This window comes from Podospora pseudopauciseta, chromosome 6 (genome assembly GCF_035222475.1).
Source record: "Podospora pseudopauciseta strain CBS 411.78 chromosome 6, whole genome shotgun sequence".
NCBI lineage: Eukaryota > Fungi > Ascomycota > Sordariomycetes > Sordariales > Podosporaceae > Podospora > Podospora pseudopauciseta.
The window spans coordinates 1,772,973-1,800,959 of record NC_085895.1 but is presented as its reverse complement, the minus strand read 5'-3'; the positions used below and the strand labels follow the sequence as shown (position 1 = coordinate 1,800,959).

Below are 27,987 nucleotides of genomic sequence, written 5' to 3'. Positions count from 1 at the left end.
CAAATTCATCATCACTTCGTACCACCCCCATCGGACTTCTCGGACAACTCGAATTCTCTCAGTGCCATGCTTAGGAAAGACATACACCTCCTGCATGTCTCTAGTCAGCATACATACCAAAAAAAAAAAAAAAAAAAAAAAAAAAAAAAAAAAAAAAAAAAAGCAACATAAGCCACCTAGATACCCGTAAGCCACCCTCTGAAAGAGCGAAAGAAGAAAGCAACAGATATAAAAATAACCCAAGACAAAATATCGTCAGTGGCTGACCGACAAACATACATAAGATACTCACCGCAAAGAAGCCATGGTTTTCCCGTTGCACCACATTTATGTGGGTAGGTCTCTTACCTCGGTCAACCCAAATATAGATATGTATGCACCTATGTATGTGTTGTCAACGTCCTCGCAAAACGGGCATATACCAGCCAACTCAAACCTCCATCTCCATTCGCCCTTCAGAATACCGTCCATTACAAACCCTAGTACCAGTTTCAGCTTTATAATCTGATGTTGTGGAGATGATTTGTTCCTGCATTAGTATCCCCTTCCTAGAATCTATGGTCCAATCTCCATCACATCAACGTCACTACCTATACCTATTTTCGGATGAAAGGTTTAGCACTCATGTTATCCCAGGTAGCCTTCATGCATCTCAAGATATCAAACACCATCGCCAACATAAACACATCTCGTGGTTTGATTGATACAATAAAACTAACAAACTCCATTAATGAGCATATGAAAACAGTGCAAAGCAACAATAAAGAGCAAGACGAGAAAATTACAACGCCTGTTCCTATGGCTACCCGACCTTCAAAGCTTGTCCTAACGTCCAATTCAATGAATGAGATGGCGCCCTGGATAGACTCCAGTATGCATTACAATGCTAGTATGATGAAACCATGAATCGCCATTGATACCATAAGAGAAGCATAACCGCCAGAGAACAGCTCTTGCTGCGAAACTCACTCTTTAATAAAGCTAATGCCCCCAATAAAACGCCATGACGACAATGAAATCGTAAGACCAAGTGAATCTCGTCAAAAAGAGACGAGTGCCCAAGTGCACCCTGCTCTTCAAGGAGAGAAAGAACTTCGTCTAAAGACAGCTGTACTGCTCATCTGGCACAGCTGACGAAGTTTCATCCCAAGCTTGCTTGGGAGCCATTCTCTAGACTGGCTTGGACGATTCTTCTTCAGAAACAGATGTTGAGTGGGTGAGATGTGAAGGATGAGACGGCTCGTGGGTGATGGATGCATTGCTTCCGGTCGAATCGGTCAACTGACGCTCTGCATGATATTAGCAATCAATCGAATCCCACTGTCTCACAATTTGGCAACTTACCAAGCTCCTTGATACGGTGCTTCAGCATCTGATTCTCACGAATCAACATTTGAGTCTCGGCTTGGTAGAAAGCACTCTCGTCACGGCAGCCTAGATGCCACTGTTCGCCACTGTCCCCACTGATCGAGGTCGACCGCAACCTAGGCGACGCTCCTCTACTGGGGGTTCTAGACCGGCGACGTAGATCGGCGCGAGCTACGTCGAACGAGCTGCGCGGATGAGCAAAGACTGGGGACCGCGGCAGGGATCCGGAGCTAGCTCCGGCTGGGACCTGCGGGATCGAAGTGGGAATCGGGGTCGTGGTTCGCTCGGCAGGATCTTCGCTGCCGGCGGCAGAGCCAGACTGCTGGCGCCTGTAGCTATCGACCTGTTCCTGGAGGCGGCGAATTTCGCCAAGGAGCCTATTGACTTGGAACTCCTGCTCAGTCTCCAACTCCTGGTGTATTTCCCCAAGAGATGGTGCTCGGTTGTGACGGGGCTCTCCAGTGGCGATCAATCGAGGGGATCCGGTGACGGACAGTCGGTGGGGGCTCATGGCTCGGAAACTCCCTGGCCTGTTGGTTTGCGAGTCGGAAAGCATCTCTCCTGGTGCTGGCACTGATGGGTCTGCGAGTTGCAAGTTGGTAATGACTTGAGAGAGACGACGGCCGTTGATGGGGGAAGCTCGGCTGGGAGACAAAGGGCTACCAGATGAGCCTTTTGATATTGTTAGCACAGAGCCGTGGTTTACGCAGCCAGCAGCACTCCGCGGATAGATCAACCAGGACTGCGAATGCAGTTGCGAGGTGACAATAATGCCTCTGAATCGTCCAAGTCGACTACGAAAGAGTGTTGTGGATTTGTGTCTAGGCGTGCCAGGGGTAGGACAGATGACACTTACGTCTGGAGGGTGACTCCCGCTGCAGCTGGGCGTTCAGGGTCGCAGTAGCTTGGAGTGAGATGGAGGGGTGCCTCCCTCCCGGAGAGGGCGAGACAGCGCCGTCTCCGTTGATGGACTTGTTGGCTGGTTCCGGAATGGCGGATGCCATGTTCTGCGCAGTTGTTCTGTATGCGAATTGTGGGTTTTGTATCTTTAGGTACGATAAGTGTGTTTGATAAGTTCAGGAATAGGAAGGCTTTTGACCAAAGATATCTGGTGGTTGTTGATGTCGATTCTGTTGGCCACAGCTCCCGTGACCAGCTGCGTCTTCGGATGTGGTGCTTTTCTTCGTGTTCCGCTTCAGGTCCGTGAGGCGGCAATATTGTTGAGTTGTTTTGTCGGAGCAAGAGAACCAGTGGGGAGACTCTGAGACTCCGAAGCAGTCAAGGCATGACGCTTTTGGGGATGTTGCTGGAAGTGGTCTGGACAGGTCCGGAACAAGGTGGACGTGCGCTGGATGGTGGGGTGAAGCCCCACCAGATGCCCCTTGCTCCTGCCTGCCGAGTGACGCATGACGATCTTTCACAGGCCGTTTTTCCCATCGGACCCGCCCGTGGAAGAACCTTGTGCCTTCCTGAAGCCGGCGAGACTTCACACCTGACCACAAGATGCCATCCTATTTGCTAAAGACGGCTCTCTCTCACCTTCCTCACCGTCTGATATCTGACATTTTCTCTCAGCCACGTCTTGTTATCTATGACTACGGAGTACCTACCTACCTTGGGTATACTACTCTGCTCTTATCCCGAATGATTTATAAACAGCATCCGATGTTCCACCGCAAGAACGCCTGACTAACGTGATGCCAAGGCCACCCCGGGAAACAGACTTTGGCTTCCTTGGACGACACCAACACTTGGGATGGCGAGGACAAATAAATAAACTCTGGTTGGCTTTCAACAGGCCACTTTTACCACTTCAAAATTGAAATCTGCTGTTTGAAGCGTGTACTGAAGCTTATCTCAGACCCTCAAAGAGGCCAGAATGTGTCATTGGACAATCACGCGGCACTTCGACCATGCTCCGGCAGCGGTGCAGCAGACGCCGTTGACGGCATCCATCAAGCTTGTAGCCCACTAACCCAGGCCCGCCCGAAGAGCGAACAAGCACCGAAGGCACCGAGTCCAGATCCGCCTCACCACCTTGAGATCTCAACCACTGTTCCAAAGGGAGAAACTCGACAGTGAGAAAGTCAATTCTTTTAGCTATAAGTTGGTCCACTCAAGACTAAGCCTTCGATACCCGTGACGGCGCCCGCACGTAAAAAGAAATGCCTGTGCGCAACGCCCCTTTGCGCCCCCTTATCAAAGCCTTATCACTATCTTCAGCTTCACCAACACTGTTGACATCACCATCAACGACGTCATATGCTTTCAGGAGGCTATTTTCCAACACAGCCCGGCGCAATGCAGATTTTACCCACGCCGTAATTGGCGGCGGCGTAGTTGGTTTAGCGATTGCGCAATCTTTGGCCAGGAACCATCCTTCCTCATCAACGCTCCTCCTCGAGCGCCACAATGCCATCGGAACAGAAACCTCGTCCCGCAACAGCGAGGTGATCCACGCAGGCATATACTACGGTGCTGACTCCCTCAAAACTTCCCTCTGCCTCAGAGGCAAGGAACTGCTCTACTCCCTCTGTGCGAAGCATGACATCCCCCACCGCCGCACAGGGAAATGGATCGTAGCCCAAAACGACCTCCAACTCGCGGCCCTCGAGCAAATCCACAACTTTTGCAAGAATGAACTCCACGTCCCTATTGAGTGGGTCTCTTTAGAAACCGCCAAAAAAAGGGAACCAGCCGTCAGGGCAGAGAAAGCCATTTTGGAGTCGCCGACAACGGGAATCATCGACTCCCACGCGCTGATGCTCACCCTGTTGGGACTCTTTGAAGAAGCGGGCGGTACTCTCGCGTTATCCTCCGATGTGAAAGGTATTACCCCGCTAGGGAACAAGGGCTCCTCAGGCTGGGAACTCGTCGTCTCTGATCCCAGCGGGGAAACCTCCGCCATTACAACGGAAACTCTCATCAACGCTGCTGGATTGGGCGCGGTTAAGATCAACAATCTCATCGTTCCGGAGGATCAACACAAGAAACTGTACTATGCGAAGGGGAATTACTTTTCTTACCCTGCCCCCCAGCCCAAGGTTAACACGTTGATCTACCCCGCCCCTGAGCCTGGCCATGGAGGGCTGGGGACGCATCTGACCATGGACCTTGCGGGCAGGATTAAATTTGGGCCGGATGTGGAGTGGGTTGATGGTCCGGGTGATTTGGGGGTTAATCAGGCTAGGCTGGGGAAGACGATCAGGGAGGTCAAGAGGTATTTGCCTGGTCTGGACGAGGGGCAGCTCGTGCCGGATTACGCGGGGATTAGGCCCAAGCTGGGGAGGGCGAGCGCCGTCGCGCATGGGAAGGGGTTTGTGGATTTTTATATTGAGAGGGAGAAGGGGTGGGAGGGGTGGGTGAATTTGTTGGGGATTGAGAGCCCGGGTTTGACGAGTTGTTTGGCTATTGGGGAGAGGGTGGAGAAGTTGCTGTATGGGAGGTGAATGATGTAGGTTTTGTGGGTGGACTAGGTATATAACCAACCTTGAAAGAATATATCATTGAAAAGCCAATGCAAGTTTGCTTTGGAAGTATATGTAAGCCCTAATGTGATTTGTGTGATTTTTATGAATTTAACAAGATATGACCTTTGTCGTCTCTATCTACCGGCCCAGAAAGTTCCAAATTACTCCTACATGATGGAAAAGTCCTGATCCTGACAGCTTTTAGCAAGAGAGTAGTCTAACTAGTACCAAATGTCACATCTCTCCTTCCCTCATGCTAACTCCGAATCCGGCTGCTGAAACGGCCGTCTATCTTGCTCCCCGAGCGACCTCAGCCTTTGAGACAGCAGTCCCGCCGACGGTGTGCTTCCCACAGTTGTGTTCCCGCCATAACCAACATCTCCCTTGCTGAGTTTATCATAACTCGCCGCAGCCAAACCAGTCATTTGCACCCCCAACATAGGCGATACACCCTCCTCCGTATTATCATCCCCCCTCTCCGGTGTTTGTTGCAATGGCTGCTGAAACACCCTCGGCAGACTCCCAGAAGCACCGAAAACCACCCGCGGTTGATCTTGTTGTTGCTGTTGTTGCTGTTGCTGCTGTTGTTGTTGTTGTTGCTGCAAAGCAAACCCAACACTCCTCCTCCTCTCACCCTGACCCCCACCCACCACCGGAGAAGGACCCATCACCCTCACCGGCTTATAAGGCGAGAACCTCGGATCGGGATGCGTAATCTCATTCCTGAGCTTCTCCTTCCCATCGGGAACCCTATTGGCAAACACCACCCTGATCGATTTATACAAATAATACCTCCCCTTTGCCGGGCAGCAAATATGCAAGTGAACCAAATAACGAAGCGTCGCCCTGTCACTACCCAACGTGCTGGCGTCGACGACAGGTTTGATATCAGGGACTTTAGTCTCCAGTATCGGACCGGCCGAGTAACTCCTCTGCCTGACAAAAGTTTTCGTCCCTGGCTCCATCCCCGCAAGGTCGTAAGGGACAAGAAAGAGCTTGACCGCCGTTTTGTTTTGGTTCTTGATGATGATTTGGAGCTGTCCTTTTTCCGGGATGCGGTACCGACCTCCGGGGGGTGATTTGGGGGAGCGGGAGCGGCGTTTCATGCTGCTGCTGCTGCTGCTGCTGTTGTTGTTGTTGTTGTTGTTGTTGTTGGTGTTGGTTGGGTGTTTGCTACTGTCGGAGAGGTGGTCGCCGGTTTCGTCATCATCATCTTCTGCTGCTGTGACCTTCCGCTCGGGGTATCGTGACTGGAGTTTCCTCTTTGCTCGTTGGCCCTCGTCGGGGTTGGTGAGTCCATTCTCGAGATCGATATTCCCTACGTATGGACTTGGGCCATCGTCTGTTTTGCTTCTGCCATGGGAGGTGCTGGCGTAACTGTAAAAGACGGCCGAGAAGGGGAGGGTGACATGTGGTGGGCAGCGGAGGCTGGACTTGCATTTTCCTAGACCGAGAACTCCAATTTGGGCCATGAATTCTAGAGGTTTGGAGGGGGTGGTTGACATGCGACCTCGGAGGATGCTCTCCTCGTAGGATCCGACTAGGGAGGCGTGATGGAGAGGGGATGCCTCTGAGCCCACCGACGGTCGTCTTGCACTCCAAGGGGTGGGTGGTGGTGGTGGTGATGAGCCGGCAAAGGAAAATACAGGAGTTGAGTTCAGAGATCGTCGAGGTTGGTGGGCTTGATATGGGTGATTGCCCTCACGACGTTGGGGCACTGGTCTCTGGCCAGCCACATTGTTGAAGGAGGGTGGTCCGAAGTTGAGTGTGTGCCTTCGTGGGCTCGCCCGGGGACTACTCGAAGCAATATTGATACTATTCAAGGGTAGCGCCAAGTCGATTTCCTCGTTGATCTCTGACTGAACAAGCGGACTCGTTGGTGGCTTGTAGACAAAACTTGATGAAAGAGATGAGCTAAGTGAAGGTGTTCCCGGTGTACCAAAGGCCTCCTTGCGGTAGTCGAACGCATCCTTGCGGTGGCTTGCAGCTGCATTCCCGTAACCAAAGGGATGAAAGTCTCTTGGCGGTGAGGTCGCAATCCATGGAGCATTGCTGGGCGGTTGAAAGGGGTTGTGATGACTTTGCCTCGCTTCCTTCTCTACCTCACCAGGAGACAGCTCTTGCGGTGTGAAATTGCCGCTATGGAGCGCGGATCGTGGTCTTTCGATATTTAATCCTTCCTGAAGTTGAGCATCAGGTTGCAGCCCGATCACATCCCCATCCTTTTTCTCAGGTGTTATGGTAGGGGGAGGTAGTAGCCCCGGGGACATGGACGCAGGTGGTGGTGGTGGTGGTGGCGGTGTTCGAGGCGGCAGCGAGATATTGTCTTGCTGGAACAACGATCCCAGATGACGATTTGGCACCCAGGTAGGGCTTTCCCCTCTCTTGATGCGTTCAATCAACTCGGCGCGGTCAGAGACGGCATGTGATGGTGGCTCAGGCGTGGTCGACTTGAAAGGGACGGGAGGGCTATCCGGTATAGGTCCCTCACACAACTCGGTTCTGATACTTTCTTCTGACAGTTTCCTGCTCAATGACCTTGGGAGACCCGGTTGCAACTGTGGAGGAATTATTCTGGTGAAATTATCTTCGAGATGAGCCGGCACATCTGGCACAGCATCTTGCTGGCCTGCGTCGTCTTCTCGCAGCATGGGCATGATGTTTGAACTTTCGAAATCCCAGATCAGACCACTTGAAGCGAGAAATTAAGACGTCGGCAATATGAGACGAGTTCAAATTCCTGTCACCCTATGTCATTGAAAGTGCCCTTGGCGTGTGGCCAAACTGAAGCACCGTGAGCTGGACCTTTTTCTCCGCGCGCGAAGGCCTCTGCTTCCGCCTCGGGCCTCAGCCATGCGCTGTCTGTTCGGCCTCGGAGCAGTTGGCGGAATAAGAGAAAAATAACCACAGTAGTGACACCGGAGCAGGGACCCGACGAGCAAAGACAAATAGCAAAGAAGTGGGTTTTGATACGTGCAAATTTGAGAGCAGTTTGATGTTTTGGCTGGAAAAGAAGGGTTCTGAATGAATAATGACGAGCGGTACCGAGATAAGGTCGTGACCCGAGTCACTCGATTTCCTTATTTCTTAGATGAGCGCTGGAAACGGCAGCTGTGCCTTGCGCGGGTTATTAAAAGTCCAGACAGGGGCTTGTAAGAGTCTGAATGAAGCAAGCTGACTTGCTCCGAGGCGTTGGGCAAGAGAAAACGGTTCGGACCAAAAGTTGCGTCGATGTGAGTGAATGATTCTGAGCTTAGACGTTGCTCGATTCTCATAGTGACGGCAGGCCACATCAGGGGACGCTAGACCAGGACTGGGCTTCTGTGGGCGGTTTAAGTACTCCGCTGCTCAGTGGGGGTTAGCGATGTCCACGAACAATGCCGGGTACCTTCATCTGGTTTCTTTTGTGGTGGCGCTGGCATGCCCGATGCCCCGTGGATTGTCGTGACTGCACTTGTCTTAGGTCCGACCAAGCAAGACCCGTTGGCTCTCGTGGCTGCTGATGAGTGAGGGAAAACAGCAAGAAAGCGAACGCCAGGTGGTGGGCCAACAGATTGTCCAGAACCAATGTGCGTCATCGCCACTTTGATAGCATGTCGAAGCACATCCGCCAAATGCCGTTCAAGGTGCCAGTCAGTGTCAGCATGGATCTTTCCGGCCGGCTTGTCACCCTCGCCCTGTGTCTGAAACTCGAGCTCTTTTGGTAAAAGGAAAAAACAGCCCGTATCTGCCGTGCCTCTGCGCCATCTCCAAATTCTTTGGTGCGCCTGATCAGTGTTGATTGATACCTGGCAGTACAAAGGAAGATGTGTTGGCTGTGAGTAACCGAACCTCGAGCATTAGCGCATCTAGCGTTCCATTGCACAACTCGACCCACCTTTAATTGCTTCACCGCCCAAACTGCCAAGTACCGATAACGCGCTTATCGCGAATCTTCTGGCAAAAAAGTCCCTCCACCACCAGCTCCAAGTATCGTCAATCGTAGATCGAGCTTCATTCAACCCACACACCCCAACATCACACCAACCCCAAAAATGGCACCCAAGCGCCCCAACGAAGACGGCGACGCCGCCGACAAGTTCACAAAGAAACCCCGCCAGGGCTTCCGAGTAGGCCCCGACAACCTCCCCGACGGCGCCTGGAAGCGCAAGGGTGTGCCACCCCAATGGTCTTGCGCCGCCCTTACACTAACCATCTCTTAGTGACCAAAATCAAAAAAGACCTCATCACCAAAGCCAAAATTAAAAAAAAATACTCCAAAATCAAAGCCGCCCACGCCTCCGAACCCACCCCCGCCCTCCCCGAGCTCCCACCCTCTCCCATAATCCACCCAGCAGGCGCGCCCTCCGAACCAACACCCAACTCACCCTCCCCAACTGGCCCAGCTCCCGAGCCAGACCTCCACCCCGACCGCCTCCACCTCCTCACAACCGACGAACCCCCCAATCCCAACGCCAACGCTCCTGACTTCCCCCCTCTCCCCAAACGCAACAACGGGGACCGCTCCCGCGGCAAAAACCAAAAGCAGCGCAAACCCGACTACTACGAAAAAGAACTCGCCAAAGCGGCTGAACTCAAGGCAAAGCAGGAAGCCCGCAACGCGGAATTTGCCCGGAGGCAAAAGGAACGCGAAGACAGGATCAAGCAGAGAGAAAAGTGGCAAAGGCAAATGGACAAGGCCAAGAGGCCGGACAAGAACGGCAAGATGAGACTCGGAAGGGAGAGCAAGATACTCCTGGAAAAGGTGGAGAGGTTGGTTGAGGGGAAATAAAGGTGGTCTGTAGCGAATATAGCTGTTGAGGTGGTTGGTTGGTGGGGAGAGAGATGGTTGGAGGAATGGGACAGGGGAGAAAGAGGGGGGGGGTCAGGATGGGAAAAGTTGTGTGTTTTAATAATCGTGCTCGATACCCTATTTTTGCGATTAACGGAAAAGAGAAAGAAAATGAAATGGACAGAGACCAAAAAGCGATCATGTTCCCGTTGTGATAATCATTAGGGATAAGTTTGTTCTTTGTATGCTTTCCTTTAGACCCAAGGGAGACTCCTGCAGGATCGATGTAGGATAAAGCAACTCTGGGTAGAGCGAGAGTTCACTAAAAAGACCAACAAGAAAGGCAAAAGAATACGTGACGAGAAGCTAATTCTGTTAATTGTTGACAGGCAAGTCATCTTTGGCATGGTCGTATAATATGACGTAAAGGGAAAAAAGAAAAAGAAACATACAACACCGAGGATTCCCCAGTGGTCACCCACCTGAGTACTGATTCGGCACTCAACTATTTGACGAGGGCAGAGCGGACGGGATGCCGTATTTGTAGCTGGTTATGGTCGTATGTGATAGAGCTGGCAGGAAGCAGACATAATAAAGGGGAGACTTGGCCTGGCATAAGAAAAGAACAAACTGTTAGGTCAACATATTGCCCAGCCGCTGTCTTCCATCCAAAGTCTTCAAGAAATGACAAGAGACACTTCACATCAAGGCACCATGATATAACATAATTCTTTGTCAATGCAAGTAATTCATATCTACGTAACTTAAAACAGGCCCAAAGCAAAAGTATAGCAAGGAAAAATTTGGTGCCATCAACTTTCTATGAAATTGCCTTTTCGCACCACCGTCCTTCCTAGTTTTTGCTCCTCCACGCCCAGGGTCGTAACCGCCGGACATTAACCATGCGCCCCAACTTTTCATCACGCTGAGTACACAGGGAAAGGAGTCATATGCCAATCGGCAGGCACCATTTAAAGCTTGTCGTAGTACTGTATGCATTGTTAGCAAGACTGTCGCGCTCATCATAATATAAAGAATAAAACTCACGTTGTCGACACCGGGAACCTCGACCTTGAGACCCTTGCGCTTGCGCATGGTCTGGACGAGCTGACCGGCCTTGGAGGTGGCATCGATGGGGTTGCCACCAGGGAATTGTTGCCAATGGTCGAAGACGGACTGGGGGAAAGCCTGGCCGGAAGTACCCTGGCGGAGATCGGCGTTGAAACCGAAGGACTCCATGACTGGGAGGTAGGCCTTGATGTTGAAGAGAGGAGTGCCGGGGCGCTGCTCCTCGGCGAAGACGTGACCTCTGCGGCGGGTAAGGACACCGTAGACACCGCCCATGGCCTGCTCGGGGACTTGAATCTCGACCAAGAAGACGGGCTCGAGAAGGCAGGGCTCGGCAAGAAGAGCAGAAGCGTACAGGACACGACGAGCAGTAGGGATAACCTGGCCACCACCACGATGGATAGCATCGGCGTGGAGGGTAACATCGAGGATGTTGAAGCGAATGCTGCGCATGGGCTCCTCAGCAACGGGACCCTCACGGGTGGCCCACTGGAAACCAGAGACGACGGAGTCCTTGATTTCGTTGAGGTACTGGACGGCCTTGGTCTGGTCGACGAGCAGGTTGGCACCGTTGCCATCGGGACCGAAAGCCCAGATCTTGCGGGCATCGGTGACATCCCAGCCGAAGTCATCGGCAAGGACACGGGCGCGGGCCTTGAAATCATCACGGGGGTTGATGCGGCCGGCCTCGATAGCACCGGAAAGTTCCTCCTCAATGGGCTCAGCAACCATGTAGAGACGGTTGTGCTTGTTGGGGGACTTGGAGAGAGCAGTCATGCTGGACTTGGTAGTGACGGACTCACGGTACTGGACGACGGGGTCGGAGATGATGAGAGGGACACCAGCGTGGTCCTCCTCGAGATCCTTCAAGCAAATCTCGAGATGGAGCTCACCAGCACCAGCAACGACGTGCTCACCGGACTCGTTGGTCATGGTAAGGACGCAAGGATCAGACTTGGAGAGACGCTTGAGACCTTCGACAAGCTTGGGAAGATCCTGGGCGTTCTTGACCTGGACGGAGCGCTGCACGACGGGGGAGACGGAGAACTTCATGACCTTGAGGTTGTGGGCGGTGTCGATGGTGGTGAGGGTACCAGACTTGAGCAAGAACTGATCAACACCAACCAAGCCGACAATGTTACCAGCGGGCATATCATCGATAGGCTCGACCTTGCCACCCATCATGAGGACGGTGCGCTGAATGGCCTTGATGAAGAGATCCTCCTTCTTGCCAGGGGTGTAGTTGGGGCCCTGGATGCGGACCTTGAGGCCGGAGCGGACGGTACCGGAGAAGACACGACCGAAAGCGTAGAAACGACCCTTATCGGAAGTGGGAACCATCTTGGAGACGTAAAGCATGAGAGGACCCTTGGGGTCGCAGTCACGGATACCGACGGCAGCCTCGTCATCAGCGGGACCCTCGTAGAGAGTCTCGACACGGTACTTCTGGGCAGTGACGGGGGAAGGAAGGTGAAGAATCATCATCTCCAACAAGCAGTCAGCGGCGGGAAGGAAAGTGCGCATGACAGCCTTGAGGAGCTGCTTGCCCTCCTTCTCACGGTCATCGACAGCGAGCTTGAGGTTGAGCTTCTCGAGGAGGGTGGTAACCTCGTCCTTCTTGAAGTTCATGACAGCGGCGAAGATCTTGAAGATGGGGTCCAAGATGAACTGGCAGAAAGCGCGCTCGAGCTGAGCACCACCGTCAGCGGTGCCGTTCTTGGTCCACTTCTTGGTCTTGGGGTTGAAGTAGTTGTCGCCCCAGAGACGCTCCATCATCTTGTTGCGGTCGACACCGAACTTCTTGGCGTAACGGGTAGCGAACTGACGGATGGTGAAAGCCCAGCCGTGGAGACCGGAACCGAACGCGACGGTGCCCTTGTCGGGGTAGACCTGTACATCACCGAGCGACTTGTCGAAGTAGGTGGAGATGATGACGTTGACGGACTCGATGGTACGGGAGAAGGACTGGTAAAGATCCTCCTTGGAGACCTGGAGCTCGAGAAGAGCGCGATCGACCTTGTTGATGATGATAACGGGCTTGATGCGCTCACCGAGAGCCTGGCGGAGCACAGTCTCGGTCTGGACGCACACACCCTCGACGGTGTCGACGACGACGAGAGCACCATCGGTGACACGGAGAGCGGCAGTGACTTCGGAAGAGAAATCAACGTGACCGGGCGAGTCGATCAAGTTGATCAAGAAATCCTTGCCTGTGAATCGACAGTCAGCATTTCGCAGCCCTAACCAGCAAGCAAAACTGATGGATGATTACTAACCGTCGGTCTTCTGGCCAACAATGTCCTTGAGATCCTCCTCCTCGGGAAGAGTACCATACAGGGAGATGGCAGTGGACTTGATGGTGATACCACGTTCTTGCTCGTCGGCTCTGGTATCTGTCGCACGAGCCTCACCGGCCTTTCCGGAGGAGATAATACCAGCCTTGGCCAGCAGAGAGTCGGTCAGGGTGGATTTGCCGTGATCGACGTGCGCAATGACGGACATGTTGCGCACGTTCGTGGGCTTGTCTGAAGGGGAGGGTCAGCATGATATCTCGAGATGGCGCCGACATGCTCGGCGACGAAGAGAGGAAGACTTACCCATCAAGGCACGGATCTCGTCGATAGTGAAGCTGCACAGGGACTATGGTTAACATCATCGCCATCACCTACGTGTTGTCGTGCAACACCTCTGCTCAGTCTTGTTGCTATCTCCGGGCGGGGTAACCTGGGCGCGCGCATCGATGCCGTCGGACAAAGAGGTCATCGACAACGAGCCCTCGAAGCGCCAAAGACGAGCAGAGGTGTACGGCGGCGTGAAGAGGCACTTACTTGACCATCTTGGCGGTATTGACGAGTACCTCCTAGAAATGGGTTTTTTGGTTGATGGTGTCGAGGTGAAGAAACTCCGCGAGCAGAGAAATTTTCTTCCCTAAAGTTGGTCGAGCAAACCCGAGAGTCGGCTAACCAGGGTACCGTAGTCCTGCTTCAGTGGATCAGCTATCAGCCCCAGACCGACAGCTAACAAAAAACAGAGAGGGTTGAGAAAGCAGAGCCGGTGGGATGCGAAGCCTGCTGTGAGGGAGAGAAAAAGGTGAAAAAAAGGCGATGGGGAGGGGAAGGTGGAGGGGTAACAATTGGTGGGGCTCGATGATATCGATTTGGTGGATTTGGTGCCCCTCCATTGGCCCCCTGCCACTTGTGCGTCGGCTGATGCAACTGACATGGGAGGGTCAAGCCCTGTTTTGCCCCTCCCCCTCCTCTCTCTCTTTCCCCTCGCCAATCCGGCCAAAAAAAAAAAGAGAACCCCCGCGGCGGCAGCAGGCAGACAGGCATAGATGGATATTGTTATGCATACCTTGAGGATAATATCAGTTAGTTGATGGTTTTGATGTCTTATTTTCTTCTACTCGATCCTGTCTCGAGAGCTTATAATTTCTTCAAACCTCGACCTTTTTTTTATTTCCAGCAACAAGCACTTGCTTTGAGGTGCTCTCGGAGCTTAGACCCCGCTTACGTCCAAGTAGGTAGGGATGAGGCCCCTCTTTTCTTGCGAGGATGGCCAAAAAGCACAGACCACATTGCAACAGCAACGTCGAGGAAGCTCACAAATCAAGGTGAAGGAACTGGGAAGCTCGCTCTTTTGCCAGTCACCTCTCGCCGTTGGAGCTCCAATTGACCACTGTTTTCGGCAGCTCGTTTCGCATCAAACACCGCTAGCGCCAGACACCGAAACCACAAAATGTCACACTACATTGTGGCCTGTTGATTTTTTTTCTCACACGGGTTGCACCGGTTAGTGGGACCATGCCATGGGCATAACGGAAACTGCGGGGTTAACGCTGGCCTTATCAACGGCGCCTAGGCAAGGAAGAAGAAACAATTAAAAAAACCGGTGGAGCCGTGAAGTTCGAACCTCTGGCTGATATGGATACAAAGTTGCATCTCGGTTTTAACAGGGTACCTAGGTATACTGTACAGGACATGGTTACACCCACCGTGTCCATTCCTCGATGACGAGGTTGAATGAGAGCTGATGAGCTTCTGAGCACAAGCAAAACTCAGCTTCAGCTGAACCGTGCTTTCACGAACCTCATGTGGATCTGGATCGCTGCCCAAAGAGCTTGAATTCCAAGCTACAAGTGGTTTGGCTCGAATTGCCGGATTTGCCACTTGCCGCAGGCTAGACTATCTAGCCAGTGCCTGTTAGACGTCACGATTCACATTACACCTAGGGGCAACGTAAACACCTTGAGGTCAAGCAAGCCCTTGACCTATGGTCCAAAGACGTTTGAAGAGTAACTCTGTGTTATTATTCCAAAGCAGTGTGTAAAGATACGCTCGCAAACCATGCCCTCGCCGCCACCAACTCCATGTAATGCTCAGACTAACCCAGACATCCATAACCGTGTACATAAAACCTGATTCATCTTCAAGGCGGGTATCTAAAAAGAACCTCGACGAATGCTCAAAGGTGGCAAAATCAATAACTTCAATCACCGTCCCCAGACATTCTGGAACTCCTCTTCGCTCCCAGTTGCATACTGGTGGCTTTTGTGGCTGTCATCTGCACCATCACCATCACTCCGTTCCCATTGTCCACGTTCCTCATTGATCGGGCTCTCGTCATCCTCCCGTGGAGGAGGCGTAGGGTGAGGCTCAACAAACTCATGATCTTGTGGTTTGTGCAAGCCGCTTTCGACATCAACGTTAAAGTCGTCCTCGGTAATCTCTTTGTGCGTTCCTATTGTTGGACCATAGGCAATTTCGAGTGGATCAGCACCACCAACTCCAGTCGAGCTGGACCCCTTGGCCTTGTTCTTTCCTTTCTTGTCATCGATACCAGATTGTGGTCCTTCTGGTGCTTGCTTCTTTCTGCGGTCTAGTGCCGCATTCGAATTCAACGAAGGAACCGAGCTTGTGGAAGAGCGCTGGTAAAAGCTACCATCGGGTGTACGTCGTGAGGGGCTTTGTTGATATGGGCTGGGGAACGGCGACCGGTACCTCTCACTTGCTGGCTGATTTGCCGTGATGACCGGGTACTAAATCTTGATCAGTAACGGAAACCGTGATGCGAGCAGAGACGCCACCTACGTTCCAATCTCCAAACTCAAGCTTCCTGGCACTGTTGTAGAGAGCTTCTTCATCTGGATCAAGTATCAACTCATCTTGATCGTTGGTATGTGGTGACTGAGACCCGTTTCGACGACTTGGCCCGCCGTTGTTACCGAGCAGAGGTGTCGTCTGGTTGATCTCATCAGGCCTCGGAATCCAGTATTTACCCTTGCCTCCCCTTTCATAGCGCATGCCTTCCTTGATGCGAGCCAGTCGTGATCGGGAGGCTTCATGGGCCATGATCTTGTCCCCAGAATCAAAGACTCGATAGCCGTATTTGTCTCCTGAGAATGTCTCCTTGGAGTCCTGAATGAGGTCGCGGATTCCGAAAGCATCTCTCGCAGCATACAGTACAGGCATTCTTGCCGAAGAAATCCTGTTGTCGGCAAAATCGTGCCACGAAAAAGCATACCAGTGAGCGATGGCAAAGGCCGGCATCTCGATGCATATCAAAAAATCCTGAATGGCAGCAGCCATACTCTCTGAAGACTTGTCGGCGCCCTCTGGGATGACACCGAGCCAAACCAATATCGACAAGGCAAAGCCTTGCCAATACGAGGCAAAAATCACAAGCTTGACGCACAAGAACTTGGGCATCGGCCGGAAAGGCTTGAGATCGTCATTCATGCAGACCCAGAAGAGGCCCAGAGCATACAGACTGATAGTCACACTGGCGTTGTAGATAAGACCGCTCCAAAGGTATCCCGAGTCGAGTTGAATTCTGCCCTCGTGGAATGTCCCAGTAGCCTTCATGATGACCGTCGCTAGTGCAAGCAAAGGCTTGAGCCACGCATACTGTAGAATACCGCGTTTGATGGCGAGGAAGGTATGCGGGTCAGATATGTCGAATGGAGGTAGCACATGGTTCAAGGGCCATACGTGGTGAACAGGCTTCCGACCATGTGTCATGATAATCAATGCCCTCTCACCACTAAGGTAGTTGATCAAGAGCTGGAAAAAGGTGTAGATCGTGAAGGCCTCGTAGATATCTCGTATCGGGTCGAGTATGTCGGCGGCTGTTCGCGAGACCATACTGGACCACGAGGCAATGGAGTAAATGGGGACCATAAGGAGGATGCGGACGACATAGCGTTGTAGCAACGGCTTCCGGTAATTCTTACTATTTCGCTGTTACTGGGGTTCGTCTCATGGTGGATGTCACACTTGGGTATGGACTCACGTCTGCAGCCATATCGATCTGTTCAGCAAACGAGTCAGTTAACGGGACATACTAGTGGAGAGCCTTGACCCGGGACAAGACACAGAAGCTAGAGGGAGCCATACACAATAGACAACAAGGTCGCGATAATGGACGCGACACCAGCAACCACAGTTGTGATGGTCTCGAACTTCTGACCTGAGCCCCCCATTGTCACGATGGGTGCTGGACAGACGTGGGAAATGTAAGCAAATACCGGGATCAACCGGTGGGAAAAGCAACCTTCAAAGGTGCGAAGTGCATGGTGGTGGAGCACAAAACTCCCAGATAACGACGTTGTGTGGTTGTGTTGGAGGCGGTTGAGATGACGACGATCCTCCCGGCCAGAAGCTCCAACAGCGCCGCAGAGGCAACTGGGGTGGTCCCGCACACTTGGCTGGGGTGTTACAGCGCTAGGCATGTATCAAAGTACCTTCCACCCACGCGCCGGTAGGGAACAAAATTGTTGCGCCAGTTGCCTGCCGGGTTCTTTGAGAGCGGGATGCCCGCCGGCAACCTGCTTTCAGTGACGCACAGTCTCTCAGTGGACTCTACCCCCTGTCGATAGTGTCGCGACAGCACTTCTGGTCCGTGTCTGAAGCTTTCCAATTACAACTGAGCCGGATTGCTCTTGCAATACAAGCTCCATACATTTTTTGTCTTTTGCTACCGGAGTTTTGGGTCGCGCGGAATATTTCTTTTGACATGCGATAGAATTTGACTTTACCTTTCCACTTTCTTACTGCGGAATGGGGAGCGGCGCATACGGCCTGAAAGGGGTTCAACAGCAACGCGGCGCCCGTGGCGAGACTAACCCACCATCAACTCACCAATATGTCGGGCTGGTTCAGCAATGAAACTGCCTTCAATGCGTAAGCTCTCGGTATCATAAGATTGATTTAACATAAATATATCGACTAATGGCTTGTTGGCAGGCAATTCTGCGGGATCCTGATAGCTTGTGGTGTCTTGTAAGTGGGCGATGCATTAGGAGCCCATATAGGCATGTGATGCTTACCACCCAGCAAAAGATCAACATTCTCCTTGCTCTACTTCAACAGAGTCTTCGCGTCGATTGTCTCGTGGGGGATACGAACGTACACATGGCACCAATACCGAATCTACATCGATATACAGGCGCTCCAAATATCCTTGCTCGCTGGACGCATCTTCTTCACCGGTCTTCGATATCACGGCAATAACGAGACGATTCTAGTTCAGAATGGACACATCACATGGGCATACTGGCTACGAAGGGTTCGGCATGTGGAGATTGGGAAGGCAAAGGGCAAGGGAAACAAGCAAGATGTTGCTTCCGACGAACACTCAAGGAGGACACCGTGCCGTGTTGTAGTCTCGCTCCGTGGCTTGGAGTGGTTTATATACAATCGGAGCCCGGCCTACGACTCGATAGTAGCTGGTCTTTCAAACTCCGAGAAGTTGGTGGATGAGGTACATCATGGATTGGACGATAAAGATGTGCCGGCTGGTCCTCCCTCTCGTTTGCGCCGACGCCCATCGCGACGGTCAAGTGCGTCCAGAAGCCCATCAGCAGGACGCTTCACCGCCCAGAACGACCGATCGGACACTCAAGAGAAAAGGCGCGACAGCTTCCTATCGTCTGCTTCTGATACAGGCAGGGATGAGGAGAGCAGCAGCCCGAGCGGAGTGGATGGCATACCACTCTTTTTGCAGACCTTGCCAATTCACTTGAAATGCAAAGGAGCGGCCATGGTCATGGGCAATGAGAATACCACGGCGGTATTGATTGTCAAGACCGAGTCTTTCTCAGGCGAAATCGATGCTACGGCCACCGAGACCGATACGACTGACCCGTACCGACAATGCTTCCGGCTGAAGTTCAAACACCCCGTGATCGAGATGAAGGAAAATCCAAATTTCAAGGAGGATCAAGTCAACCGTGCCGAACGAGAGAAACAGAGTGCCCAGGAGTCCTTGTCTCCGCCGAAAAAGCGTTCGTTCTTGCGAGGTCAAAAGAGTCGACTACGGGAGGGTCTAAGGGGCTTTATACCATTTTGGAACAAGTCCGTTGAGTCCTTCTCTCCATCGAGCAGAGGTATCGGGACCGCTGCAAGCCAAGTGCCTGGAAGTGGTCACTGGCAAGGGCTGTCACGTTACCTTTCCGAAGAGGCGGAGGATCAAAAGTCCAGGTGGTCATCCATCGAGTATGCTGCGGTGCCCACCCTTTTGGATAGTCCAGAAGCCACCTTGACGATATACTGGGATGTCCCAGGACTTGTCCAGCCCATGACAGCTTCACCGGCGGAGAAAGCCCCAGAGTTGTTGTCCAACATCAATGGTGACGAGCCCCCAGCATGGGCCATCAAACTATCAATAAACGGTGGCTCTGTGAACTATGGGCCATGGGCAGACAGACATCGTGCGGAACTTCAGCGCATCTTTGTACCCAGCCTCTGCAAAGATGCTGTTCCAACACCGCATCTTGTCCCCGGTGCGTATCGCGTGCCGACGCAGTTCAAGTTCTACCTCGAACTTGAGGACACCACCAATATCCGCATTCCCGTCAGGGAGGAATCGAAAAATTGGAGATGGAAGGGCAAGGAGCCAGACCCCAATAACAATACACGCGCCAACGAAACTCGCAAGTCTCGCGCTCGATCCAAGAAGTCTGATCAGGCCGCTAAGGTCCACCAGCGACCATATGGCTGGCTTGACATCAAAGCCCCGGTCAATACGACTGTGACTTATTCCATGGACATGACAGCTGGGAGCTCCGGATATAGCAACTCGCTCAATGTCGACTTTCCCAGTACCGAGATATCGAGCAGCATAAATCACGAGGTGTTATGGAAATCGGGTAGGCAGAGAATATCTTGTGATTTGTCCACCCCATTGCGCTGGAATTCTCTTCGGCAATGGCACTTCAACATTGCCAGTGATGACCTATCGCTCTTCCTTTTGCGGGATCACATATTTCTTCTCACCGACCTAGTAGATGATTGGACAACTGGGCCTCCGCCTGACTACATGGTATTCATCCCATTCAGGTACCATGTCAACCTCCAACTCCCAAACGTCCGCATTTTCTTGAATCTCAACGATGCCAATATCATCAACAGCCCGACGGACCTTGATGACAACACATTCCTCATAATATCGAGCCCACTGCTTCGATGCGTGACATCTGTGCCGATTGATACCTTCAGGCCCAGCAAGAATGCCATCCCCTTCGACATTCGTGCAGAAAATGCGTCAGTCGATTTGCACGTGCCACCGTGGAATACACAAGCGCCGTTTCTCACGTCAAAAGAGGTTGGGCATCTGGAAAATCTGGTCGTCGATGGCGCCTATCACTACAACGCAACTACCTCTCCATCTAACATTGACACCATCGTCCTGAATATCTCTGGGCAGTCGCCGGTCGCTCAGCTGCATGGGTTTCTGGTTCGTTACATGCTTGTCCTGAAGGACAATTATTTCGGTGAAGACGTCCATTTCAAAACGTTGGAGGAGTATCAAGATATGCTACGCTTGAAAGCCAACGATCCAAGTGCTGAATTGGCCAACAAGCCGCCGCCTAAGAAGACGAACGACCTTGACGTCATCCTCAGCATAAGAGCGGATGACCCGAAGATTTTGCTTCCTGTAAATCTCTACTCATGCCAGCGGCACATCCGGATCGACACAGCAAACCTTGCCCTCGATCTGCGGTTTACTAATTACTACATGGATATGGAACTGACTCTTGCACCGCTCAACCTATCCTTGGGGAATACAGAGTCAGGGGCAGAAACACCCATCAGCGCAACGTCAAGCACCCAGCTCTTTGTGGATGGGATCACAGTCTATGGCCATCGCCTATTCGGGCTGCCTCCAGCCGAGCCCACCTACATGTGCAACTGGGATCTTTCTGTCGGGGCAGTCACTGGCGAGTGTACAGCAGAGTTCCTGACAACACTAGTCAGTGCAGGCAAGGCCTTCGTGTTCTGCTTGGACGACGAAGAGAACGCCCTCATCATACTCTCCTCGATTGTCGTCTACGATGTCACCTTTCTCCGGGTGTTTGTGGAGTCAGTGCAGATTTGGATCCACGTTGAGGAAGCTGCCTTTCTTCTTTCCACTGGCCTGATCGATGTAAACTTCAACGACTGGGCTGGGTCACACTACTCCAAGCGGGCCAATGTCAAGATCTCGGATATCAAGCTATCCTGTGTCAATGCAGAATCAGCAACACGATACAAGACACGCCCTCAACATCCAGTAGAGACGGATGCACTTGTGGAAACCAGTGTACGGCTCGCCATGATAGGGCGAAAGGCGAACTTTTCTGAGGAGCGGAGACTTCAACAGGAGCTCATTCGTCGCCACGATCAGCGTACCCATCGAACGCCTTTTCTCGTGTTGCCTGGGTTCACGGATGATTTTGTACCTGAGCCGGTTGACCCTCCGTCTCAGAGCGTGCCGCCTGTCCCCTTGCCACTGACAATAGCAGACGTTGGAGGGGATGATAGGGCATCTCTCAACTCTAGGGGGACATCGAGGCGATCCCGAGGCTTACGGCACAAATCCTCCTTCCTATCTATTGCCAGTCCGGGGCAGAGCAGTATTCTGAAGCCTGCAAGCTCGCCGCGGCCAAGTGGATTAGGGAAACAGTCAGACCAGTATCTCCGATCTCCTGTCCGTCACCGGTTTGGTGGCCGGGGGTCGTTGCATGGACGAGAACTTTCACCCTCAACTCGCCATTCTGCCTTTTACAGCGCTCCAGAGGATAGCCAACAGCGTCAAGACGTGGTTCACAATACGGTTGCATTTTCCAGCCAGTATTTTGCGCCGTACTTTCCGCTTGAGAAGGTCAAGCCAAGCCATAAGGAGGTGCTGCTACAGAGCATAGAGGCGGACGATGACGATGATGATTTTGACTCGTCAGACTTTAATCTTGGAGATATCGATCCTAGTCAACTCAGCGAAGAGTTGCCGTACACTGGTGTTCTTGTTGAGTTCCCCAATGGCTTGACGGCTTTTTGCAACCCAACATCATTGCGGCATGTCGCGACGCTGCTGGGGGCTCTGCAGCCTGTTGATCCTGATGTTATTCTTGATGCTATGCAAATCAGCTCTGTTCAGGAGGTTTTGGACATGCAGAAGGACCAGCATTTGAAGGGACGTATTGGTGATATATTGGTCAAGCTGCCACATGCCAACTTGCGGCTTGTTAATTCGTCTGATCCGAACTCGATTGAGCAGCCTATGGACGAGCAGGACCAGTATGATGTTGCGCTTTCGAAGCTGGTGCTTACCTCCCGGACGGAAACAACGTGGAAGGATGCGTTCAAACCCGAGTCGAAAGAGGCTCGGACTTCTTTCCACGTTCGTCTGGATTCGGCTGCTGTTTCTGCCACTGAGCGGTATCAGGACATGGCGGGGGCTCAGGCAGCTGCGGTGGCTCGCATCGACAATGTGGCGGCGGCGATGGGGACCAAGGATGTCTCTTATCTTGATGTTGAGATTGGGAATTTCCAGAGCAGTACTTCGTCTGAGAAGGTTGATTATCTAGCCTCGTTGATTCACCGCGCCGGTGTTCTGGGGGCTGACCTCGGGAAGGTGTTTGCTGAGGTGTCGTCACAAGAGGGTGTCAGGTCTCGGAATCTGGTTCGACGGCTTGTTTCTTCCGGCAAGAATATTCAAGATCCTTCGTTTCTCATACGGCCTTCATCGGTGCTTCGCTCGGCGTCTCAGCATTTGAGAACGTATGATTCTTGGAAACTGATCATGCGTCTTCGCCAGACTTGGTCGGTTTTGGCTCCGTCAATAGGGGAGCAGATCAAGATGGACTGTTTTGCGCCGCTGACGAAAGCATCGGCCCAGCTCAGACAGGAGGTGGTGTCGGCTTTTGAGAAGTGGAGGAGTTGGGATTTGGAGAATGTTTCCGAAAGCGTGCTATTAAATATTGTTTTTGGACCGCCGGCGAAGGCGCAGAGTAATGGGGGTTCGGACAAGCCGGTAATGGCTGTTGCGAGGATCAAGCAGTTTCAGGTTGCTTTGAATCCGGGGCCGAAGCAGAATGCTGTTACGCTGGTGGATCTTACGACGAGACTGCAGGTCAAACCTGCTCTTCAGAACCAGGCGGGTGACCAGCCTGCCGTACTCGTCAATGTTCACTGCGAGGATGCTGCTGTCAGCTTGAACTGGGAGCTTTGCGAACTGGCGAGCAGTATCTTGAGGATGGCCAAGAAGATGCAAAGCAAACCGGAACTGGAGCCTGAGCCAGAGAATGCAGCTAGACCAAAGCCACCCGTCAAGGTTCAGAGACAGACAGTTCACTGCGTCCTGTCTCTCGACCATGGCTCTCTCATCTTGGAAGCTGTCAACCTCTACTCATCGTCTTTCAGCAACGGGACCAAGATTTCAGTATTGGCTACGAGAAAAGCCGACAATACATTGAACACGAACGGTATTCTGAGCTGCGACTCTGTGTCCTCCAGTCTTCGCAGCCACCACCAGAAGCTTGCCAAGCTGGTGCTCGAACAGCCGAGTGTATTCGTCTCGCACGAGCTCCAAGCAACGCAAACCACCGATTCCCACACGATCAAGACAACGGCAAGCAACCAGTACATGAACCTGACAATTAGACAAGACCCCGTCACCCTCGCAGAAGTCCTCGACCTGCTAGTCCGCGACGAGTTTGCACAGCTGTACAAACTAAAAGACCAACTCTTCCCCCCCTCACCCAGAAACCCTTCGCCCCCGAAGAAGAAGATGGCAGACCGACTATCCGCCTTCAAGGCCAACGCCGCGCTCTTTATGGACCAATACACCATCACCGTGCCCCTTCTTAGTTCCCTCACATACACCATCCACGGCACCGTCTCCAGAGCCGCCATGGCAGCCGACTTTGGTAAGGAGCTCATCTTTGACTTTGACATCAAGGAAAACCAGCACGACATCCAAGTCAGGGTCAACAATGTCGCCCGCAGCATCTCGCTCCTTCAGATCCCGCCCGCGAGCGGGAGGATAATAAGCCACATTGAACCGGGCGAGCACACGATCAGCGTGTACTCGTCTGTGGAACTGGTGCAGCTTGATGCGTCGGCTGTGTACAGCCTCCTTTCTGCGCTCAACAGGCCTGAGATCTCTAATGCTGTTAGTGAGTTGCAGCAGCAGGGGAGGGTTATACGAGAGCATGTCGATGACGTTGTTGGCCACCACCAGCAGCAGGATAAACCGCTTAATAAGGACAACAAGACCGAGACGATAATGGCTTACTCGACCAACCTCACGTTTGCGGGGTTGGAGGTGTTTGGGAATAGTCCTCTGCCGTCGGAGAAGGAACCGGTGGTGGCGAATGTGCTGTTGAGGCTTGATAGGGTTCATGTGGGGGTTAACAACCGGGTGGACGGGCACGGGACTACGTTGAGTCATCCGCAGTTTGATGTTAACTTGAGGGGGGTTAGGTTTGAGATTAGGAAGGGACGGGATGATGGGGGGGATGGTGGTATGAGGAGTTGTGGGAGTGTGGCTTTTGGGGCGGTGGTGACGGGGAGTTCGCAACGGGGAGAAGATGGGGAGGAGGAGGAGAGGAGGTTTTTTAATGTCAAGAGTGATGGGTTTCGGGTTGAGCTCTCGCCTGAGACGGTGTCGACTGTTGTTGATGTTTTGGGGTACATGGGGGATAAGATCAAGGATCTTGACACGAGCAAGGAGCTGGAGTATTTGAAAAAGTTGAGGCAGTCGAGGCCGAGGATTATGATTGATGATGGGGAGGGAAAAGCGCGGGGTGAAGAGGAAGGGGAGGAAGAAGGGGGAGATATTATTGATGCGTTTTTCTCGAGTGTTACTTATACTTTTGAGATGCAGGATATTCTGGTTGCTTGGTTGGTTGGTGGTGGTGGTGGTGGTGAGCTGGAGATGATGGAGGATGATGATAAGGAGGATCTTGTTTTGTCGCTTGAACGGATCGAGTTTGGGACGAGGACGAGGAACTCGGCGAGGTTGACGATTGAGAATTTGCAGCTGCAGATGGTCAACCCTGCCCAGCAAGACAAGAAGGTCAGATCGTCGAATTCGGCGTTGTTGCCGGAGATTATTTTCAAGCTGGCGTATGTCTCTACGGCAGAGGCGAGGAGGTTGGCTTTCCAGGCGGTTGGGAAGAGCTTGGACTTGAGGCTGACGAGTGGGTGTATTATTCCGGCGGCGAAGCTGAATGATTCGATTAGTTTGAGCCTTAGGAATGTGCAGAGGGCGTCGCAGAATTGGAATCCGGTTGTGAACAAGAGGATGGGTAGTTCGGAGCCGGTTTCGCCTGACAGGACGCAAGAAGTGAATGAGAGGAAGACTGGTACTAGTATTTTTGGGAAAAAGAGGATGGAGTCGTTGCTGGTGGATGCCGATTTTGCGGGGGCGGTGGTGCATTTGAGTGGGAAGAAGGCGCCGGATGATATTGTGAGTGCGACGAGGGTTGCGGTGAGGCCGGGGATACGGCAGGGTCATGATGGGACAACAGCGGGGAGCACCGTGTTGAGATCTCCTGGGCTGGCGTGGAAGGTGGAGTATAGGGATAATGCGAGGGATGATCCGTCGCTTCATGCGGAGGTGAAGTTGGATCCGTCGACGAATATTCTTTCGCCGTCGGTGGTGCCGCTGATTGTTGATATCAGCAATAGCATCAAGCATGTCGTTAGCAGCAGGGAGAATGATCGCAAGAAACAACCGAGTGCTGCGCAGTCACAAGCGGAGAACATCGCGGCCAAGGTCAAGCTTGTCGAGGAGGATAGTATCCTCACGGCAGACCCGACGGCTGTGTTGGGGCGGATGAAACTCAACCTTGGATTGAGGATCTGCAAGCAGGAGTTTTCGCTGAGCTGTCATCCTATTGCTCAGGTGGCTGCTACGGCGAGCTTTGAGGATGTCTACTTCACCGCCAACACGGTCCGCTCGATCGACCACGGGAACTTCTTTGCCTTGTCGGGCGCGTTCACCAACCTGCAGGCTTCTGTCAAGCATGTCTACTCTCGCGAGCCGACGGGGAGCTTCAAGGTGCAGTCGATTGTGCTCTCGCTGTTGAACAGTAGGCATGTCAGTGGCACGAGCGGAGTTTCGGCGATTCTCAAAGTCAGTCCCATGGAGGTCTCGGTCAATGCGAAGCAGCTCCAGGACTTTTTGCTGTTTAGGGAGATTTGGCTGCCGAGGGAGGTGCTGGAGAATCCGATGGTGGATGCTGCTTCTTCACCGATTGCTAAGCTTGCTACGGAGACGTCCCAGGGGCATCTTGTTCAGCGGTATCAGCAGGTGGCTCGGACGGCGGCGTTTCCTTGGACGGCGAGTATCAGTATCACGGCACTGAAGATCAACGTTGATTTGGGACAGGCGTTGGGGAAGTCGACCTTTTCGATCAATGACTTTTGGGTTTCTAGCAAAAAGACGTCGGACTGGGAGCAAAACCTCTGCCTTGGGTTCAAGATGATTGGGATTGAGTCTACGGGGAGGATGTCTGGGTTTGTCACCCTTCAAGACTTCAAGCTCCGGACGAGCATTGAGTGGCCGCAACGGGAGCAAGCGCTGAACGAGACGCCTATGATTCAAGCTTCGGTCGGGTTCAGCCAACTGAGAGTAAAAGCAGCATTTGACTACCAGGCCTTCCTCGTCGCGGACGTGAGACAGCTCGAGTTCTTGATGTACAACGTTCGCAGAAGCAAAGACGGGACGGGTGATAGGCTTGTCGCCATCTTTGACGGAGAAGCAGTTCAAGTCTTTGGCACTACGAGTTCGGCGGCACAGGGGGTGGCGATGTGGCAGGCTATTCAGAGACTAGTAAAAGAAAGAAGGGAAGGATTTGAGGTTGGGCTGAAGGAGGTGGAGAGGTACATGAAACGGAGGCGAGTGGAAGGGGTGGAAGGGGTGGTGAAGAGGTTGAGTAATGCGCAAAATGGGGGAGCAGGGTCACCGGACAGGAATGATCCTGAGAGTGCGGTGAGCAAGAGTCCGATTTCTCTTGACACTGATGTGGTGGTGACGTTGAGGGCTGTCAACCTGGGCGTTTTCCCCAGCACGTTCTCGGATCATCAGGTGTTCAAGATGGAAGCGCTCAATGCTCAGGCAAGGTTTGCGGCGAGTGTAGGTGAAGGGAGGATCCATTCGATATTGGGGTTGACGCTTGGGCAGTTGAGGATTGGGTTGGCGGGTGTACGGAACACGACTTCCCCAAAGACGCTCTCTGAGCTCTCGGTTGAGGATGTCGTTACTAGCGCTACTGGGTCACGAGGAGGCACCATCCTCAAGGTTCCGCAAGTCGAGGCGGTGATGCAAACCTGGCAAGCCATCGCGACCCCCAAGCAAATAGACTATATCTTCAAATCGGCTTTTGAGGGCAAGGTCGAGGTCGGCTGGAACTACAGCCGGATTTCCTACATCAGAGGCATGTGGGCTAATCACGCCAAGACTCTCGCGCAGACATGGGGGAGGGAGCTGCCAAGTGTAGCGGGCATCAAGGTGACAGAAGACAAGACAAAAGGCAAAGGAAAGGAAGGGGAAGGTGAGAAGACGGAGAAGATCACGGCGGAGGTCCAGGTACCGATGAGCAAGTATGAGTACCGGGCGTTGGAGGAGCCGGTGATTGAGACGCCGCAGCTGAGGGATATGGGGGAGGCGACACCGCCGCTGGAGTGGATTGGGTTGCACAGGGAGAGGCTCCCGAACTTGGTGCATCAGATTGTGATTGTTGCTTTGTTGGAGCTGGCGGGAGAGGTGGAGGATGCGTATGAGGGGATTTTGGGGAGCAGTTGATGATGATTGAGAGGCAGTTAATAAAATAACAGCATAGTATGGGATAGGATGGTACATATATATGGGCTCAGAGGATATCATAACAACAAAGTTACAATTCCATTCTGGAAAAATTCAACATTGTGTTTTGACAAGCTATCGTTGTTTGGATGATGCTGATTGTCAATCTGGAGGATGTGGTGTGCGATATAGAACCCCAAACCTCTGATGTGCTCGACCACCAACACCAACCAACCACAC

The 27,987-nt window shown here is 52.6% G+C and overlaps 7 protein-coding genes across 7 annotated transcripts; 3 read left to right on the top strand and 4 right to left on the bottom strand.

Moving 5' to 3' along the window:
• Positions 1–265: 265 nt before the first annotated feature.
• QC763_602630 (uncharacterized protein) lies at positions 266–2,916 on the bottom strand. Its single transcript, XM_062914101.1, has 3 exons — positions 2,225–2,916; positions 1,345–2,040; positions 266–1,289 (listed from the first exon to the last, which is right to left on the bottom strand). The coding sequence occupies exons 1-3, from the start codon at positions 2,370–2,372 to the stop codon at positions 1,171–1,173; spliced, it is 963 nt and encodes a 320-aa protein (XP_062762826.1). The 5' UTR covers positions 2,373–2,916; the 3' UTR covers positions 266–1,170.
• Positions 2,917–3,533: 617 nt separating this feature from the next.
• QC763_602640 (uncharacterized protein) lies at positions 3,534–4,817 on the top strand (the record flags this gene model as incomplete). Its single annotated transcript, XM_062914102.1, has 1 exon — positions 3,534–4,817. One exon carries the CDS (start codon positions 3,534–3,536, stop codon positions 4,815–4,817), a length of 1,284 nt encoding a protein of 427 aa, XP_062762825.1.
• A 272-nt stretch (positions 4,818–5,089) lies between these two features.
• On the bottom strand, positions 5,090–7,495 carry QC763_602650 (uncharacterized protein; the record flags this gene model as incomplete). Its single annotated transcript, XM_062914103.1, has 3 exons — positions 5,090–5,410; positions 5,438–5,951; positions 5,979–7,495. The coding sequence occupies 3 exons, from the start codon at positions 7,493–7,495 to the stop codon at positions 5,090–5,092; spliced, it is 2,352 nt and encodes a 783-aa protein (XP_062762824.1).
• A 1,099-nt stretch (positions 7,496–8,594) lies between these two features.
• On the top strand, positions 8,595–9,796 carry QC763_602655 (uncharacterized protein). Its single transcript, XM_062914104.1, has 2 exons — positions 8,595–8,990; positions 9,041–9,796. Exons 1-2 carry the CDS (start codon positions 8,873–8,875, stop codon positions 9,607–9,609), a joined length of 687 nt encoding a protein of 228 aa, XP_062762823.1. The 5' UTR covers positions 8,595–8,872; the 3' UTR covers positions 9,610–9,796.
• Positions 9,797–10,268: 472 nt separating this feature from the next.
• EFT2 (translation elongation factor 2) lies at positions 10,269–13,816 on the bottom strand. The gene is made up of 5 exons (XM_062914105.1): positions 13,506–13,816; positions 13,275–13,306; positions 12,954–13,202; positions 10,657–12,887; positions 10,269–10,598 (listed from the first exon to the last, which is right to left on the bottom strand). Exons 1-5 carry the CDS (start codon positions 13,511–13,513, stop codon positions 10,581–10,583), a joined length of 2,538 nt encoding a protein of 845 aa, XP_062762822.1. The 5' UTR covers positions 13,514–13,816; the 3' UTR covers positions 10,269–10,580.
• A 1,139-nt stretch (positions 13,817–14,955) lies between these two features.
• Positions 14,956–17,366, bottom strand: QC763_602670 (uncharacterized protein). Its single transcript, XM_062914106.1, has 4 exons — positions 17,073–17,366; positions 16,969–16,986; positions 15,768–16,908; positions 14,956–15,715 (listed from the first exon to the last, which is right to left on the bottom strand). Exons 1-4 carry the CDS (start codon positions 17,156–17,158, stop codon positions 15,170–15,172), a joined length of 1,791 nt encoding a protein of 596 aa, XP_062762821.1. The 5' UTR covers positions 17,159–17,366; the 3' UTR covers positions 14,956–15,169.
• A 180-nt stretch (positions 17,367–17,546) lies between these two features.
• On the top strand, positions 17,547–27,879 carry CSF1 (Macrophage colony-stimulating factor 1 receptor). The gene is made up of 3 exons (XM_062914107.1): positions 17,547–17,858; positions 17,922–17,957; positions 18,018–27,879. The coding sequence occupies exons 1-3, from the start codon at positions 17,821–17,823 to the stop codon at positions 27,745–27,747; spliced, it is 9,804 nt and encodes a 3,267-aa protein (XP_062762820.1). The 5' UTR covers positions 17,547–17,820; the 3' UTR covers positions 27,748–27,879.
• The last annotated feature ends 108 nt before the right edge of the window (positions 27,880–27,987 follow it).

Bases quoted from the DNA above. Each gene is read 5' to 3' on its own strand.
- EFT2 (XM_062914105.1), bottom strand. The intron at 13,203-13,274 runs GTAAGTCTTCCT...CCTCCCCTTCAG, and splicing joins CGAGATCCGTGCCTTGATGG to ACAAGCCCACGAACGTGCGC. The intron at 12,888-12,953 runs GTTAGTAATCAT...GTCGATTCACAG, and splicing joins TGTTGGCCAGAAGACCGACG to GCAAGGATTTCTTGATCAAC.
- QC763_602670 (XM_062914106.1), bottom strand. From the start codon at position 17,158: ATGGGGGGCTCAGGTCAGAAGTTCGAGACCATCACAACTGTGGTTGCT. The intron at 15,716-15,767 runs GTAGGTGGCGTC...ATCAAGATTTAG, and splicing joins TTGAGTTTGGAGATTGGAAC to TACCCGGTCATCACGGCAAA.
- CSF1 (XM_062914107.1), top strand. From the start codon at position 17,821: ATGTCGGGCTGGTTCAGCAATGAAACTGCCTTCAATGC. The intron at 17,859-17,921 runs GTAAGCTCTCGG...GCTTGTTGGCAG, and splicing joins AATGAAACTGCCTTCAATGC to GCAATTCTGCGGGATCCTGA. The intron at 17,958-18,017 runs GTAAGTGGGCGA...ACCCAGCAAAAG, and splicing joins CTGATAGCTTGTGGTGTCTT to ATCAACATTCTCCTTGCTCT.
- QC763_602630 (XM_062914101.1), bottom strand. From the start codon at position 2,372: ATGGCATCCGCCATTCCGGAACCAGCCAACAAGTCCATCAACGGAGAC. The intron at 2,041-2,224 runs GTAAGTGTCATC...CAATATCAAAAG, and splicing joins GCGGGAGTCACCCTCCAGAC to GCTCATCTGGTAGCCCTTTG. The intron at 1,290-1,344 runs GTAAGTTGCCAA...AATATCATGCAG, and splicing joins GCACCGTATCAAGGAGCTTG to AGCGTCAGTTGACCGATTCG.
- QC763_602655 (XM_062914104.1), top strand. From the start codon at position 8,873: ATGGCACCCAAGCGCCCCAACGAAGACGGCGACGCCGCCGACAAGTTC. The intron at 8,991-9,040 runs GTGTGCCACCCC...ACCATCTCTTAG, and splicing joins CGGCGCCTGGAAGCGCAAGG to TGACCAAAATCAAAAAAGAC.